Source organism: Hemicordylus capensis, chromosome 3 (assembly GCF_027244095.1).
Source record: "Hemicordylus capensis ecotype Gifberg chromosome 3, rHemCap1.1.pri, whole genome shotgun sequence".
In the NCBI taxonomy this organism is placed as follows: Eukaryota; Metazoa; Chordata; class Lepidosauria; order Squamata; family Cordylidae; genus Hemicordylus; species Hemicordylus capensis.
The window spans coordinates 64969541-64985912 of NC_069659.1; the positions used below are offsets into that span (position 1 = coordinate 64969541).

Genomic DNA, 16372 nt, shown 5'->3' on the forward strand with positions numbered 1-16372 from the left:
GAATGTTGAAACTACTCTGTCTTAACTATACTGGCATGACTATGCCTGTGTAATACTACAGTAGATGAACCTGTGTTCTAACTCCATATAAGGCATCTTCGTATGCTCATATAAAACAGACTGACATGAAATTCTACTATACCTAGCAATTCAGTGGCTGCTGAAAGAGATGGTTCCATTGGAGCAACAATTTGGAAATCATGTCTTTATTTTCAGCACGAAGGTACAGAAACTTGAGCAATCAGGATTTAAAATAATTGAGTACAGGAATAAACAGCCAGTAAAGAGTAGTAGGAAAATGTCCAAGAGTTACTAAAACCCCAGCACAGCATTCCTCAAGTGGTTGTTGCTGGTGTCTACCTTATATTTCCTTTCAGAATGTGAGTCCTTTGGGGGACAGGGAGCCTACTTCTTTAGTTATTATTTATTTTTCTATGTAAACCAGTCTGAGAACTTTGGTTAAGGAGCGGTATATAAATAATTGTCATCGTCGTAGTACAAACAATTTACTTCAAACAAGTAGCTTAAGCTGTTTGCATTATGATTATTACGGCCTACTGATAAAAAGAATTACTTTGCTTATAAACAGAAGTTTCAATGTCTTGATTCAAGGCGCAGGTAAAGACCCTCATTCTGAGAAATCGTCAACTGACGCAATGCAGGAAAACTGTCGGATGACCGGCAGTTCCCAGGCCAAAGGCTGCACCATCAGTACTGCATTATCTGTTCTCCATTTCAACTGACTTGTGTGACTCTTAAGCCTGACATCTTGGAAGTCCTGGCACACATGAGGAAAGTTACTCAAGGTAGTCTCTTGGAAAATGAAAGGACAAGTTGGGCATTGCCTAATTTTTTAATTTCATTGGGACTACTTTGAGCAATTTTCCACATCATGTCAGCCACTGCCACCAATCACAGCCACACATTCAGTACCTCACCTGAAACTATTTTCAGTTTGTCACTTGCTCCCATAGCAAGTGAGACAAGTACTCTAATTGTGGAGAAAGCAGAGGCGGGCGGGTGTTAAATAGCAGGTCAGCACAGGAGCAGGAATACAGGCATGCTCTCCTGGACATTGTATCCAGTTACAGTGGCCATAAGTAGAAGAATGCCTGAACAGGGCTTTAGTTAGAGGGCATCAGAAGATTGTCCTCCTGAGCTCTGGGCAGTGAGAATAAGCCAACTATATTGCAACTTACCATTGGATCAACCTCTGTGGAAAGATAAGAGTGACAAGTGCTTTGTTCTTGCTTTTTGGTTTTTAAAAATTTTATTGACTTTCTCAAGGGGTTACAAAAGTAAACAGAATAAAGAAGAAACAAAAAAAATTAACATAAATTAACAGTGTTTTGTTCTTGCTTGACTACCTGTAACCTATGATTAAAGCCTAGCTGACAGTTTCGATCCTACGCCTGTCTAGCAGATCAGCAAAAATCTAACTGGTTGAAACTAAAATTAAAAATTAAAAAAAGAACAGTCCTCCCCCTTCCCTGTACCCTCCACCCCAAGAAAAGAGAAACGGGAAAGGAGGAAGCAAAGGAAAGGTGAAAGATAACCTTATACAGCCTACTGAAGTTCCCTAAAAGGACCGAGTCTGCCTACCTGCTCTCAAGCAAGAGACCAACTGGGGAAAATAATGGGAAGAGCGATTCCTCTGATGTTAAGGCACTGTCAGTCAATTCAAGTCCTGCCTACTTCCCAGTATTGGAGGGCTTCAGCTATCTGTTCTGGATCATCCGCCTGCTTTAAGAAAAGCGTGTGTTCCTCCTGCAACAAAAGTACTCTACCAAGGGAAAATGGTCTAACCACATGCAATAAATAAGTGCACATTTTTGTGTGAAAACCTTACAGAGCCATGGGTTGTTTCTGCAAATTAAGTAATCCAAGGGAAAGGTTTAAGAATGATCATACTCCCAAAGAGAATGCAAAAACAATCAATGAATGCATTCTGATAATCTCAGTAGCTCTATACATTTCCATAGAATTTTCATCCAAGCAACTATGCTTACAAGTCACAATTCTAATATACATTCATTTCTTTTGAAATGTATTTGCCTTTCTGGTTCCACAATATTAACACTCATTTGGGCTGTAAAACTTTAGCAGCTTCATAGTAAGAAAATAATGATGGCTGGTATCTGATATTCTAAAAATGACGTGCAAGACTTCCTTTGGCAACTTACAAGATGCGTTTTTCTTTTTCACAGTCTTTCATACTGAAGGCTGGAAGAAACAGGCAGATGTATGAAACCCAACTGACTGGGAGAAAAAGAACTTTCAGGCAATATTCAGCATTTTTCATTTCCAAAGGTGATTTAGAAAAGAAAATCCTACAGAAGCAAAGAGTCACATTTAATGAAGAACTGGCAAAGTAATCCAAGAGCGACTTCACAAATTAACTTAATTAATTAATGAATTAATTAATTAATAATTATCATTATTATTAATTATATGGGGCTAACAACTGAGCTATTTGTTTATGACATGGACTTTGATCCAGAGTTCTGCAGAGCTGAATTGGGCTTGTGACTTTTTTCCTCCCCCAACAGTATTTTCTGCACTGCATGACAGTTTTTGAAAGAAGTTGAAAAAGCAGTTTGCAAAATATCTAGGCATGACCACCTGAAACTGAACATATCACCCAAACACTCAAAATCAACAAAACAAATTGAGGTTCCTAGCTTGTATTTTAAGAAGCCTGAATATTTCTAAGCTGCTTAAGTATCACAAAATGAGTAACAGCTGTGTGAGGAGAATGCTTTAATGTGAGTAGAGAAGAGCGATTATCCAGCCTTCCTTCTGCCGTCACCTGTACCTCCTCAAAACATGTTCCCAAGGGCTGGGGAACCCTCAGAGATATATTTCAGAGACTCTCTGTTCATGCATTCAGGAATGAATGCATTCATTCATTCAGGAAGACAGACAGCTTAAGATGAAAGGGTAACCAAAAAGCACTTCAGCCTTTCCCTCACACAACTCTTACTCAGTGTGTGACAAGTAAAAGCCCACCTTGCAGGATTAATCTGAGAAAAAGAAATAATTGAAATATTATTCCAAAACATGAAGTGTTTCAAATGTACTTTGAGTGCTCTATGTATTCAGTGAAAAGACAGACACAAATGTTAAACAACCACATCTTTTAATAGAAAGCAACAAACATGCAGATAGCAGGTATAGAAATTTATTTGAACCAATGTTTTTACTATAAGGTAAGTTATTTTAAACACTGATCCAAGCTCCCAAGTTTGCAAGTTAAGGGAAAATATTGCACTTTGCATTTTCTAGCACCCCTCATACATGGCAAAACATTTCAAAAATATTTTGCTTATTTTAATTGCTCACTCTCTCATTTCATGCACACATTCATTCAAAATCAAAATGTTAGGTTACCCAAAAGCAAAACCTTAAAATTGCACTAAAGCTTTGTAAGGAAAAATATAATTCATGACTTATACAAATTTCATGACGTCTAGGTGCTCTCAGATAAGAGTTATTTACTCTTCATCTTCATTTTCATTCTCCTGGCCAGAGCCTTCAGACCGGTCTCCTTCCAGTCGGTCTGCAAGATACAAGAGCAATTTGTAAAAGAACTGAAGCTTTTTTAAACCAGCTTTTCTAATTTAGAATACAAAACTGCATAGAACTTTACTAAGCACTGTGTATTACAGTGTGACTGAGTAATGAACCAAACAGAAAAAACAGGTTGCTCACCTGTAACTTTTGATGTGTAAGTGATCCATAGACTTTCATAAGCCTGGGTTCTGCGCCTGCACAGGATTTCATGGGTGGAATATCACACACCACCCCTTGTGCTTGGTGCAGCAGTTTATTCAGAGGTTGGAGCGCCCTTCCTTTTGTTCCTGGATGACTGCCTCCATATGATGATCATCCCATGAAGTCTTCTAGAGAGCACTGGTAAGTCTTTATCTATTCATTTACTCCTGTGGGGAGGATGGGAGAATCTTATGAATGTCTACAGATCACTTACAGATCATATGTTACAAGTGAGCAATCTGTTTATCTGTAGCGTGATCCATAGGACATTCATATGCCTGTGTGTTTAGCGAGCTTTCCCAGGAGAAGGAAGCAGTAAGCTATTGCAAAATTCTCCTCAAGACTCCCCTTCCAAAATTAGCTTCTGTAGTAACGTAGGCCAATTGCATAGTGTTTTCACAAAGAGTAGTTCAGACGACCATATTGCTGCCTTACAGATATCTTCCCTTTGGATCCCTGAAATATGTGCCACTGATGTTGCATAAGCCCTAGTAGAGTGAGCTCTAATTGTGCATTGTGGTTTTATTTCCGAACCTAGTATGCTAAAGAGATTTGTTCTACCAGCCAATGGGGCAGGTGTTGCCTTGATATAGAATGGCCCTTTAACCTACCCTTAACCTACCCTTATAAGCTACAAAAAACCTTTACTTTAGCCCTTAGTCCAATCTTAGTAAAATAAGAGTGACCTCTGAACATCCAATGAATGTAAGGATATGGCTAGAGGCTTTGTAGGGTTTCTGAAAAGTGTAGGAAGCACTGATTCAGGTGAAAATCTGACACCCCCTTAGGACGGAACAAAGGATCTATCTGCAACAGCACCTTGTCAGGATAAAATTTTGTATATAGTGAGTCAGAGCTATTAACTCACTAACTCTGTTTGCAGTAGTTTTGGCTACTATAAAAGCAGTTTTCAGGGAAAGGAATTTCAAATAAATGGTAGCCATTGGCTTAAAAGGTGGGTCAGTCAGTTGAAAGAACCAATGAAAGGCTCTACTGTTCAACTGACTGTCTAACCAGACTGGTAGAAGTTGAAGTTGCAGTATATTTTATACCTGCATAAACAGGTAGAGTTTTGAACTCTGTCGCATAGCTGGTATTGACAATGCACAGCGCCCACACATCTGATGTTATCTTTTGTCATGCAGGTGCATAGCTCACTAGTCTTATCCAGTGGAACAGTCAAATCGACAAAGATGCTGCTTGCTTGGCTCCTGTTGCTTACAATGGGAGCCTTGTTGTTTGCCTTTGGTGCTGTAGCTCTTTCACTGATGTTGACAAAAGGGCCTCTTGCAATCCCTCCTTTCTGGTGGCTTAAAAGACTGATGCTGGTAAATCAAATAAGATTGTGTACTAGAATATGTAAACATTTTCACAGTATATTTTGATTTCTTTAACTTCTCCATCGTGATATCATTTTCTTCACTAAACAAGCCCCTTCTGTCAAAGGGAAGGCCCTCAATTTTCTCCTTCATATCCAGCTTCAGGTTCGCAGAATGTAGCTGCACATCTTCTTAACGAAACAGCAGTTACCAGTAACCTTGATTCTGTCTCCACTAAGCGCTTTGCTGTGCTAAAATGTTGGCATGTGATATTTGTGGACTCTGCAAAGTTATCTTTGAATTTCTGACAAAATTCCTCTGGTAGGCCTTTTCTGCCCTGTTGCAGATTTTCCGAGTGGTGGAACCTGGCCATGCAGATGATATCATTTGCAATCTTAATGGATAGACATGCAGTAGAGTACACTCTCCTACCCATATTATCAATTTTGCAGCCATCCTTGTCAGAGTGGCATTGGCCAGACTTCCTTGAAGTTGCACAGTCTATCACTAAAGAATTTGGCATGGGTTGTTTCAATAGGGAAGAGCTATCCTCCCCTTGAACTCAGTACAAATCTTCTAGTCTCTTAGAGACTGGAGTCACAGTACTGAGTGCATCCCACGTAGACTGTGCAACCTTTGTGGTGACCAGGAGCAAAGAGAGAGCAACTGATTGTGCAGAGTAATTTCTGAAGTCTGCTTTTTAAATTCCAGACCCCAAACTTCAGCCATCTCAGACACCAGCACGTGATACACCTTCAACTCCTCAGTGGGGGAGACAGAAGGTCTAGAAGGTACATTTTCATCCAGAGATGGGTCAGAAGGATGTTTTGTTGCTGCAGGTTCACCATCCAAATTAGAGGAAGATGTATAATCTTCCCCAGAGGAGAGTGTCTCCTCTTGAATTGCCTGAGCAGATGTATCTGAAACACATGTGCCCTGCACAAGGCTCTTCTCCCCAGAGATCACCAGAATTTCCTTAGCAAGTGTAGCTTAAGTCTGTGAAACAGCAGTTGATGTAGGCAGAGACTTTAATGAAGAAGGACCTGCAACTGCAGAAGGGACTTTAAACAGGATGTCTCCCTTCTGCCTCTGGATTGCAGATGGAGCCAGCCCCTGAGTTGTCTGAAGCTGGTCACTTCTGTAACCTTTCATTCTCACCAAAGAATCAGACCTTTGTACCTTCCACAGACGTTAATCATAACAGTCATATGGCAAGCCTGGAGACGTAGTGCAGCAATAGTCTTGAACCCTCGCTGGTTTTCTACTGCAACTGTGGTGGTAAGAACCTTCCAGTGATGCAGGTAAAGTCCAGTAACCAGAGCAGCAGCAGCCATGTGAGCACTGGGTAAATCAACCAATGCAGAGGAATCATCCAAATGCTGAGTGCTTCTTGGAGAGTAATGTTTAGCTGGAGGCATTGGAATCGTTTTTGGAATAGGAATAGCACCCATCTCTCAACATCGTCATCTACATCTAGTCATTGACTTGAAAATCCTCTAAATGCTGAAGCCAATAGAATGCTCTCTGTAGAGTCTATCAGAGAAAGCAAGGAGTGCATAACAGCCTGATTTAGACCAATCAGGTCTAGGTCTTTGTTTCTTTGACGGTGACTCTGAAAGCAGTTCATCATCTGTGGATCTTTTCTTTTTCTTATACTTCCTATGGTGATTCCTGGAGGCAGAATCTTTCGAGACCTCCGCTGGGTATTTGAATACATGCTCCTCTGATGTCAATCTCGAAGCTGAAGTAGACATCAATGATTTAGTTGGTGTTGACACTGAGGTCGACAACCACAACTATGGAGAGTGTGGCATCGGTGTCAGGGGTAAAGCGCTTGTTCATACAGAGCTGACTGGACTCTAAGTGCCCAGTTTTTTAAAGTATGATGAGAGAAGGATGTGCAGTTTCTGCAGATCCTTGTATTATGATCCTCGCCTAAACAGAATGAACAGGAGTCATGCCAATCTGTCAAAGGCAACTTTCCCCTATAATCTTTGCACTTCTTAAAAGTTTTCCTAACGTCCATTGAGAATTCAGGAACAAACCAAAAAAACTCAGTTTGCTTATCTGTAACTTATTATCTCTGTGGGGATCCATGGTCACTCACAACTGGGTCTTCTGTGCCTGTGCAGTAAGCCATGGAAGAATTTTTAGCTCAGTTTAGGTGCATGCTGGCCCTTTAAGTTGTAGTGATATCAGAGCCTTCAAAGGGTGTCTATAGTACCAGCAGTAGAGTGCCTCCCTCTTCGGTACCTGAAATGGCCACTGCGAAGAGACTAACATCATTCAGGGGAAGAAGATAACAGCAAGCACCACAGCAGCACAGGTATATAAACAGGATAAGTCAAAAAGAAGCTAGCAGAGGGGATGGTCAGGCAGGTGTTATGAGTGACTATGGATCACCACAGAGATAAGTTACAGGTAAGCAACCTGTTTATCTCTGTAGGGATTCATGGTCACTCACAACCGGGTGAGTGACTAGCTCCCGTGTAAGGAGGAGGTGGGTGCTAGCGGTTACAGTACTTTCTTCAAGACTGCCTGACCAAAATTGGCCTCTGAAGCAAATCACAAGTCCACACAGCATAATGTCAGACAAAGGGCAGGTCCGAGGACCAGGTAGTAGCCCTGCAGATGTCCTTCATATCGATGCCCATGTGGGCAGCTGAGGTAGCCATGGATCTAGTGGAATGTGCCCTGATCTTGGAGGGTGGCTGAACACCTTGCTTCTTGTAACAAAAGAAGATTAGCTGAACTAATTGGACAGTCTTTGTCTAGAAATGGCAAGGCCTTTACTTGTCCCCATATAGGAGATGAATAGTTTGACCGCCTGAATAACTTAGTGCAGTTAAAAAAAAAATAAAGGAGACACCTTCCAACATCCAGGGCATGCACAGAACATTCAAGGGGCATAGAAGGGTCACAGAAAAAGGTAGGCTATACAATGTCCTGGTTGATATGAAAGCCTGATACAACTTTAGGACAGAAGTTAGGATCCAGGAGAAGGTTAACCTTGTCCGGATATAACTTGGTATAAGGGGAGTCTGCCCTTGGCGCAGCAAGTTCACTGACCCGCTTTGCCGACATGATGGCAACAAGGAAGGCGTTTTTTAGACACAGCAGTCTCATGGAGGAAGATAGTAATGGTTCAAAGGGAGCCTCCATAAGAATGGACAGCACAAGCGAGAGACTCCAAGGCTCAATGGGTGCCCATACCGCAAGGTACAGGTTATTAACCCCCTTTAGAAATCATTTAAAGTCAGGATGGACAAAGACAGATCTACCATCCCAGCCTTGGTGGTGTGCTGAAATGGCACCTAGGTGAACCTTGATGGAGGTGTTAGAAAGTTCCAGCCCTTTGAGATGGGCAAGGTAGAGGAGTATCTGTCTTATTCAGGCTTCAAGAGGGTCAAAGCCGTTTGATGAGGCATAGGATGTGGAACGTTTCAATTTGCACTTGTAAGACCTTCTCGTAGAGGCCTTTCTTTCGTTTAACAGGATGTCATCTAGAAGTTAAGCCTCCACACCTCTCATGAGTAGATCTCCACAAGGTGGAAGGCTGTGGTAGGATCCACTGCACAGCCAGAGAAGAGCCGAGAACCACGGTTGCCGGAGCCACCGGGGCACACCAGAATACACTGAGTGTGCTCTTGGAGGATCTTTCCTATTATCCTAGACAACAATGGGAAAGGAGGAAAAAGATAATAAATGCTGCCCTGCCAACGCAGTTGATCCCTTGCCAAGACCCACCCTAGAGCAGAACATAGAGTACTTAGTATTATCCACCATGGCAAATATGTTCAGACTGGGTGCAGCCCACGAGTCAAAGAGGTCTGACAAAACAGTGCCGTTAAGTTCCCACTCATGGAGGATAGAGAAGGAGACATCTCAACTAAGGGAGTCAGCCAGAATATTATCTTCCCCCTTTATATGGATGGCCATAGGCAATATACCATAACGCAAGCACCAGTCCCAGGGTTGTAGGGCAAGGTTGTTCAGGGACCTAGATACGGTACCCCCTTGGTGGTTCAAGTAGGCAATAGCTGCAGTGTTATTAATAGACACCTGAACCACTTGGCCCTGGATGATGGGCAAAAATGCCTTAAAGGCTAGGAAAACAGCCAGGAGCTCTAGAAAATTAATGTGGAGTTTCTGTTGCTGAGGGTTCCATAGGCCTTGCGAATTTAGAGCCCCACAGTGGGTGCCACAACCCTGCATGGACGCATTGGTAGTGACCAATATCGTAAGATTCAACATCTGAAAGGAAGTTCCTTGTGTCAGGGAGCCCGACTGGGACCACCAAAGAATGTCTTAGCTAAATTTGGTTTCTAGGACCTCCCAACTACATTTCCCCACATCGTTGGTGCTGACGTGCACCACGACAGCTGTCTCCTCCCCAGCACTGCCTAAGAGCCTATCCAGATGCTGCATGATGTCCGCAATCTTCGCATCAGGCAGGCAAGTCACCATGTGGTCAACACGCAGGTCACAAATCCATCTCTCTATACCTCTAATGATCGAATCACTCACTACAAGGATCACCCATCCATGGAAGGGGTCCCTTCTAAAGGAGCATTTCCCTCTTCCTCAGACCAGTGTCCTCCTTGCCTGAGACCTTTATTCTACATGACAGCAGAGGAGCTATCAGCCCTGGAGTGGGATGCCTCTATCACGTCCCTGAAGGTCTCATCCACATGCCTCTCTGAGCTTCTCCAGATCCACCACCTTGGTCTCAAGGGAACAAATTTGTTCCCTGAGAGCCAGGAGCTCCTTGTACTGAGCACACACCCATGACTTCTGCCCATGGGGCAAACAGTCATACATGTGGCATTCTGTGCAATACACTGGGAAGTGCCCCCTCCCCTGCTGACTTTCTATCTTCATAGCTGGTTTTGTTGGCTGTTTACAGTATTTAGATATAGTTTATTAGAAGGATAGGTTTGGTGAGCAATGAGGTGACTGATCTAGAGTTGCCGTATGAGAGATCACTATTGGTGATGATGGAGCTGAACAAACTGGTGAAAGATGTTGAGAGTCTAGGTAGGAATTGGATTGGAGCCGGTGTCGACGGGGGACAAAAGCTGAGCCGGCGTTGAAGATGTTAGTGTAGTTGACGCTATCAGCGCTGAGTGCCTCAGAGCCGAGGAGGTCTCTTTCAATGTGGAAGTAGTCGACGTCGAGTACACTGGTGCGAGGAGTCGAGGTCCAATTGATGTTGAGCTAGCTGAGTTTGAGGATCTCGACTTTGACAAGGTTGACACCAGTTGAGGAGAAAATGATGTTGCAGGCTGTGCCAATGCTGGAGAAGGTGTTTTTGCCAGTACAATGTTCGAAACCTTTGGTCCCGATCCCTATGCTAAGGCAGACACAAGCAAAGGTGGTTTTGTCTTGCCCGAGCTCCCCAAGGAGCTATGCTTCTCCTCCTCCTTGCAGGGCTCTCAGGATGCCGAGCGGTCATGCTCATGCGTGTGCTTGTGCCTTTTGCACCCTCTCTCCAATGGCTTCTTGAAAGAATCAGTCGACATTAAAGGTATGGATGTCGAACGCCGAAATTGACGTCGAGGGTGCTGACCTACTAGACACCGAGGTTTGTGGTGGCGAAGGCGGGCTCGGTCTCGGCATTCCCAGTCGGAGTATATTCACATACAGGGACACTTTTAAATGAAGTTGATGACTTAGTCGTGTTTTCTTCTTAAAAGAAAGACGTGCTTTACAAGTGCTGGTGTTATGGGAATCCCCCATTCAAATTAGGGCAGCCGGTATGTCCATCAGAAGAGGTCAAAGTGCCTTTACAAGTTGAACAGTGCTTGAAACTTTTATGGGCAGACATAGTTCAATCCAAAACAATCCATGTCAGTCCAAAAGAGAGAAATGCCAAAACAGGAGTAGGAAAGTCAAGTTCAATAACAGTCTGAGTCAAATACCAAGTCAAAAAACAATCCAGAACAATAAGCAGAGAGTAGTCAGAAACAGTCCAGTCAAAACCAAACTATTAAGCAGAAAAAACAGTCTCTAAATCTCTTACAGAAACCTGAGGGAAACAGGAGCAGATCTTTCTCGAGGCAGCGGACAAGAAGAAACTGAAGAGGGAGAAGCTCTACTGCTGGTATTATAGACACCCTTTGAAGGCTCTGATAGCACTATGTCTTAAAGGGCCAGCATGCTCCTAAATGGAGCTAAAGATTCTTCTGTGGCTTACTGCACAGGTGCAGAAGACCCAGTTGTGAGTGACCATGAATTCCTACAGAGATCAAGCTGTGTCAAACTGGGGAAACCATCCAAATCCGTCAACAAAAAACAGTCCATTTAGAAATGAGCAGTTCGCAACTGTCCAAAAAGTAAAACACACTTCACCAAACTCTCTCTCTTTGTGTAGAACCAAATCCAACTGAGGAGGCCTAGCTGACGAGGTGAACAATTCGGTGGTTGGAAAGGACCTAAAGGAAGGATGCTCCAACCACCAAAATAAATAGTCACACCGAACACAAGGTGAGTTGCGTGAGCGCCACAAGGAGCTTGGATATTCCACCCATGAGATCCCACACAGATGCAAGAACCCAGGCTTATGAATGTCCTACAGATCATGCTACAGGTATACTAGAAATGCTGATAGTATATAGCTCCCTATAAATAATATGGTAGGAACATTATAGCGGAGAAAAGCGACAGTATTATGGATACTCAGCTGAACTACCAGGAGGCAGCAGCATGTTTGCAGTAGGCTAAGCAGAATTTTACATAGTGGCAGGAGATAATCAGTAAGACAGCTGACTTGTTCTGGAGCAAGAGCCATCACTGTAAAGCCTGTAGGCCATACCCAGATTACAATTTTTTTTCCTGCCATGCACAGTATTCTTATCTTCTACATTTATACTGATTTCAGAAAGTAGTTTTTTAAAAAATGGTATGAAAATTGTGTGTAGAAATTATATCTCATACATAAGAAATCTACTTATGTTTCTCAAAAAACCTCCTACCTGCTCTTATATGGTTCAGTGAGGCCAACATCCTCAACATGAAAGAAGCTGGAACAGTGATGGTGTTTCTGGTCTCTTCCAGCATTAATTCATTTCGAGTTATAACCTACAGAAAGGAGGGAAGTGAAACAGTAACTGAGCAACAGTTCAGAAAAGCAGATGTATCTTTCAAAAATAGCTAATTGTATACTTAACTAATAGTGTCTCACAAAGATGTTGTATAAGTATCTGTCAAAGCATCTCAAGACATGTTTTCACACAGCTCTTGTCAAATTGGGGTTGTACGTGATGTATAAACACTAGTTCAAGTGACAAACTGATCATTTCCAAAACATTATTTACATTTAAGAACATTTTCCATAGCACATTTGCCTTAGATTTCAATTCTATGTTCGTAGTGATAAGTCTCACTCTATTAACTGTTATCTTTGTGGTAAAATGTGTATGAAATTAGTTGCTAGAGGATAACCAGAAACTCCAATGTTTCTCCTTGTGGTCTACAGAAAATATTAACATCTTCAATCACAAGTAACTCTGACATTATCAACATGATTATAAGGGAAGAAACTTGTAGAAATAGGAGCAATGACTGAAATAGTGATGGTCATCTTACCTCATCAGCAAGCTTTCGGTTAAATATCTTTGACTCTTCTAGTGGTGACCAGATTTTTATATCATAATCAATACCTGATGAAGCTAGAACTAAACAATTATTTTAAATATATTAGACAACAGTTGCAAACTGGCCTTTTCTTCAGTTTTACATTTGCAAAAGCAAAGGTTATTTGGTAGAAGCAACATTGACATGCTTCATTATATCCATTTATTAGAAGGTTTCATTTTTAATCTATTAAATTGTTAAATTTAGGACTTCTTACCGATGAGCTGCAAATGCATGCAACAAACAAGTCTGTGAACATGCACACTATGCAGAATTCAGTCCACGATTCAGCAAAGGAGAACAATGCACATAATGACCCACAAAAGTTTGTCTTCAAATGGGGACTTGTAGGACTATAGCACAAAGTGGAACATGTGATCACACTGGCCTACATGTTCTGCAATGTTAGGAGGGTGAAGCAAGAGCTTGTCTCACAAACTTCAGGGATCTATTTCTGGAAGCCAAAAAGTGCTTTTGGAAGAAGGGGAGAGTACTGAGAATCACTTCCTGCTCCTCCTCCACACACACTCAGACAAGCATTTGCCTGTTGCTCTGCGAAGGCACAGCTCTTATTCTGCCCTCGCAGCACTGTGGAACATGTGGGCCAGTGTGAAGTCTTCAAATACTAGTTCAAGAGAAACAACCACAATGGAAATAAGACCCCTTCTAGCTTTGGGATGGAACAGAGGTGGTAGCACACATAATTTTTCAGAAAATCTTTTCTTTTCCCTATTTGTTATCTTAAGCAGGGTGATTTTTGATCAGACAAACTTTGAGACAAGCTCTCTCATTAGCTTCCAGTTCACAAATTAGACCACATCCTTTAGACTGCAAGCAGTTTTAAACTGGCCAGCCTTTTGGTAAAAGAGATATGAAGTAGCAAGCTTTTGAAAGCTTCCCTACAAGCTATAGAAGTATATCACAAATAGAAACCTTCTTACTTGGGTCAAATGGATGTGGCTGTAGACAGTTCACCACATGGTTATCTGCTTCCAGCAGCATCAAGTGCTCAGCAGTATGCCGATCCCATATGAAGATATGGCCACAATCTGAACCACTCATAACGAAGTTAGAACCCCAGAAATTGGCTTCTTTTATCTATAGGGAAATTGAGTTAAAATTTCAAATATTTTATAATTGTTGACATGCCTAATCAGAAAATATGAAAGACAAGATATGTATTCTGTAAACCAGCGACAATGTATGAGAGCACATTCACTTTTCCACCATGTAGGCCCGAATTACGGGCTTCTGAAATTTGGGAATACAAATCAGGCTGAGATTACAAATACATTTAAAAGTAATATGGAGTGAAAAGAGAAGAGAAAGAAAGAAGAAGAAGCCACCACACTTCCCTCTCCACCCCTACCCCCATGTCATTGCCAGGGGTAGAATTGTGCCCAATATTTTCAAATAAAGGCAATTTTTAAAAAAGTTTTTCTCCAAATTATACTATTTAAAATGTACTCCACAGCCTCTTACATTACTGATAGTTTGAATATCTCTTGTGATCTACAAGAAGTTTAAGACATTCCTTATCCATATTAAAAAGACACTAAGGAAGTATACACAGATACTAAAGACCGCCCTTAGAATACACAGATACAGCATCATTTACCATATTCTTCTTCTAGGCTGCAAGGTCCTTTTATAAAGTAAACCTAAGATACAGTACTCTGTGCTAAAGCCTCTCAAAGACTATTAGTCCTTTCAAAGACTAATACAATCATAATTGTGTAAATCCATGCATTGAAATAAAAATGCATACATTTTAAATGTCATAATTTCCCCTTTTTTAAAGATTAGAGTAAAAAATGTTTAGCACAAAGCAAAATACAACCTTAGCAACAAAAAATATACCATTGTCCGGGAGTTCCGATGACCTTTGTAAACCATTTTTATTAAAGGACGCCTAATATTCAAGGTTTCCAATTCCTCCATCTCTTTCCTCTCTTTCCTTCTTCTGAAGAGTTCCTGGATGCGTGCTACAGCAGATCGTCTATAAAGCAGAAAGACCACCACTTTCAGAAATTATAAAGCAGAAAGACCACCACTTTCAGAAAGGTACAAAGTGATCTGGATTGTCATCCTGTACAGAGTTAGACTTTTTAACTCCAAATCACTTCAATGGGATTTAAGCAGGCTACCTGTAAGCAAGGTTCAAGCTGCATCCTATTCAGAAAAGAAAATCTTTGCTATATGTGAAGCAACTGATTTCTCTCCCCCATCCAAAAGGTGGGGGAGGCCTAAATCTATGCAAGTTCCCTTTTGAAGGTTACAAGTTGTGCCAACAGCAGATCAAGTGGCTACTTCATAAGCCTTGCCAGCCAAACCAGGGATGTCCAAAGCCTCTTTTAGTATAATACTCTGATTAGCTGTCATCAACCCTAGTAACTTTTATTGAAAATGTCTTGGTTCCAGCTAACTATAAAAGTGTCAATCCAAATACTGAGCCTAGGCTGAGATGGTAAATGTTAGCATGATTTGTACATCGAGGTGCTTTCAAACAATGCAGAAATCAATGGTATTAAATGTTACACAAGAGGCTATACCATATCCATTCCTACACACTTCAACTGGCACAAACACATATTCTGGAGGAAAATAAGACAAGAAAGTGCTTTTCACTTTAATCAGTAAGTGATCTGTGAGCTTTTGACTTATGTTATAGAGAAACTAGGACTGAAAAAGAAGCCCAAAATTTTTTTGTTGGTTGAAGTGTGTTTTAAACCAACACCAATAACCTTGCTGGGTGAAGTTTGTTGTTGAAGTGTATTAGGTAGAAAGCAACTCAAAATGAATGCAAGATATCCAGAGAAAAATGTCCCTTTCTTGGAAAACCGAATCTGCAGGGAAAGAATGCAGGAGAAAGGGCATCTGGTGGGCCATTGTGTGAAACAGGATGCTGGTCTAGATAGGCCTTGGGCCTGATCCAACAGGACTGATTTCTTCTGTTTAATCCATTGAAGGAATAAGTCACAATTATGAAATCTCAATAAAAAGCTGTTTGAGCTAAAAACACATTGCTGAGACTTATGAATGGTCTTGTAAGAGAAATTTTTTTTAATTGCTAAGGCACAATCTTGCCTATTCATTCATTGAATTTCAATACCCCCCTTCCAAAAATGGCTCAGGGTGGTGTACACTAAAACAAAACAATTAAAATCAATTAGCAATTAAAAACAGACTATAAAACACCATAAAAACAATTAACAGTTAAAACGTTCAAAACAGTTTAAAACCCCTGGAAAACCCAGTTACAGCAAGTTAAAAACATTTACAACAAATTAAAAACTCTGCAAGGCCAGGCCAAACAGGTTTGAGGGCTCTCCTGAAGGCCAATATGAATTCAAATTACAGATTTCTGCAGGAAGTACATTCCATAGCCCAAGAGCAGCTACAGAGAAGGCCCTCCTCTAAGTCACCACCAGATGTACTGGTGGTAAATGGAGACTGACTTCCTCAGATGATCTTAATGTGCAATGGGAATCATGCAGAAGGAGGCGTTCTCTAAGGTAAGAACATAAGAACAGCCCTGCTGGATCAGGCCCAAGGACCCTCGAGTTTTGCACAGTGGCCCACCAGACAGCACTGAAGGCAACAGGCAGGAGTTGAGGGCATGCCCTCTCTCCTGCTGTTACTCC

The 16372-nt window shown here is 41.5% G+C and overlaps 1 protein-coding gene across 7 annotated transcripts in view; it reads right to left on the reverse strand.

Annotated features, from left to right (window-relative positions):
• Nucleotides 1-3122: 3122 nt before the first annotated feature.
• The window catches only part of DCAF6 (DDB1 and CUL4 associated factor 6), a 90252-nt gene continuing 77002 nt past the window's right edge, over nucleotides 3123-16372 (reverse strand). For 6 of the 7 annotated variants that reach the window (XM_053312634.1, XM_053312637.1, XM_053312635.1 and 3 more), the window contains 5 exons: nucleotides 14589-14727; nucleotides 13670-13826; nucleotides 12681-12769; nucleotides 12068-12173; nucleotides 3123-3559 (listed from right to left, as the gene is read on the reverse strand). In XM_053312634.1, coding sequence (XP_053168609.1) covers nucleotides 3495-3559; nucleotides 12068-12173; nucleotides 12681-12769; nucleotides 13670-13826; nucleotides 14589-14727 — 556 coding nt within the window. In that variant the 3' untranslated portion in view covers nucleotides 3123-3494. Of the gene's footprint in view, nucleotides 3560-3711; nucleotides 3942-12067; nucleotides 12174-12680; nucleotides 12770-13669; nucleotides 13827-14588; nucleotides 14728-16372 lie in introns of all 7 variants that reach the window. The other variant, XR_008320276.1, reaches the window with a different exon arrangement.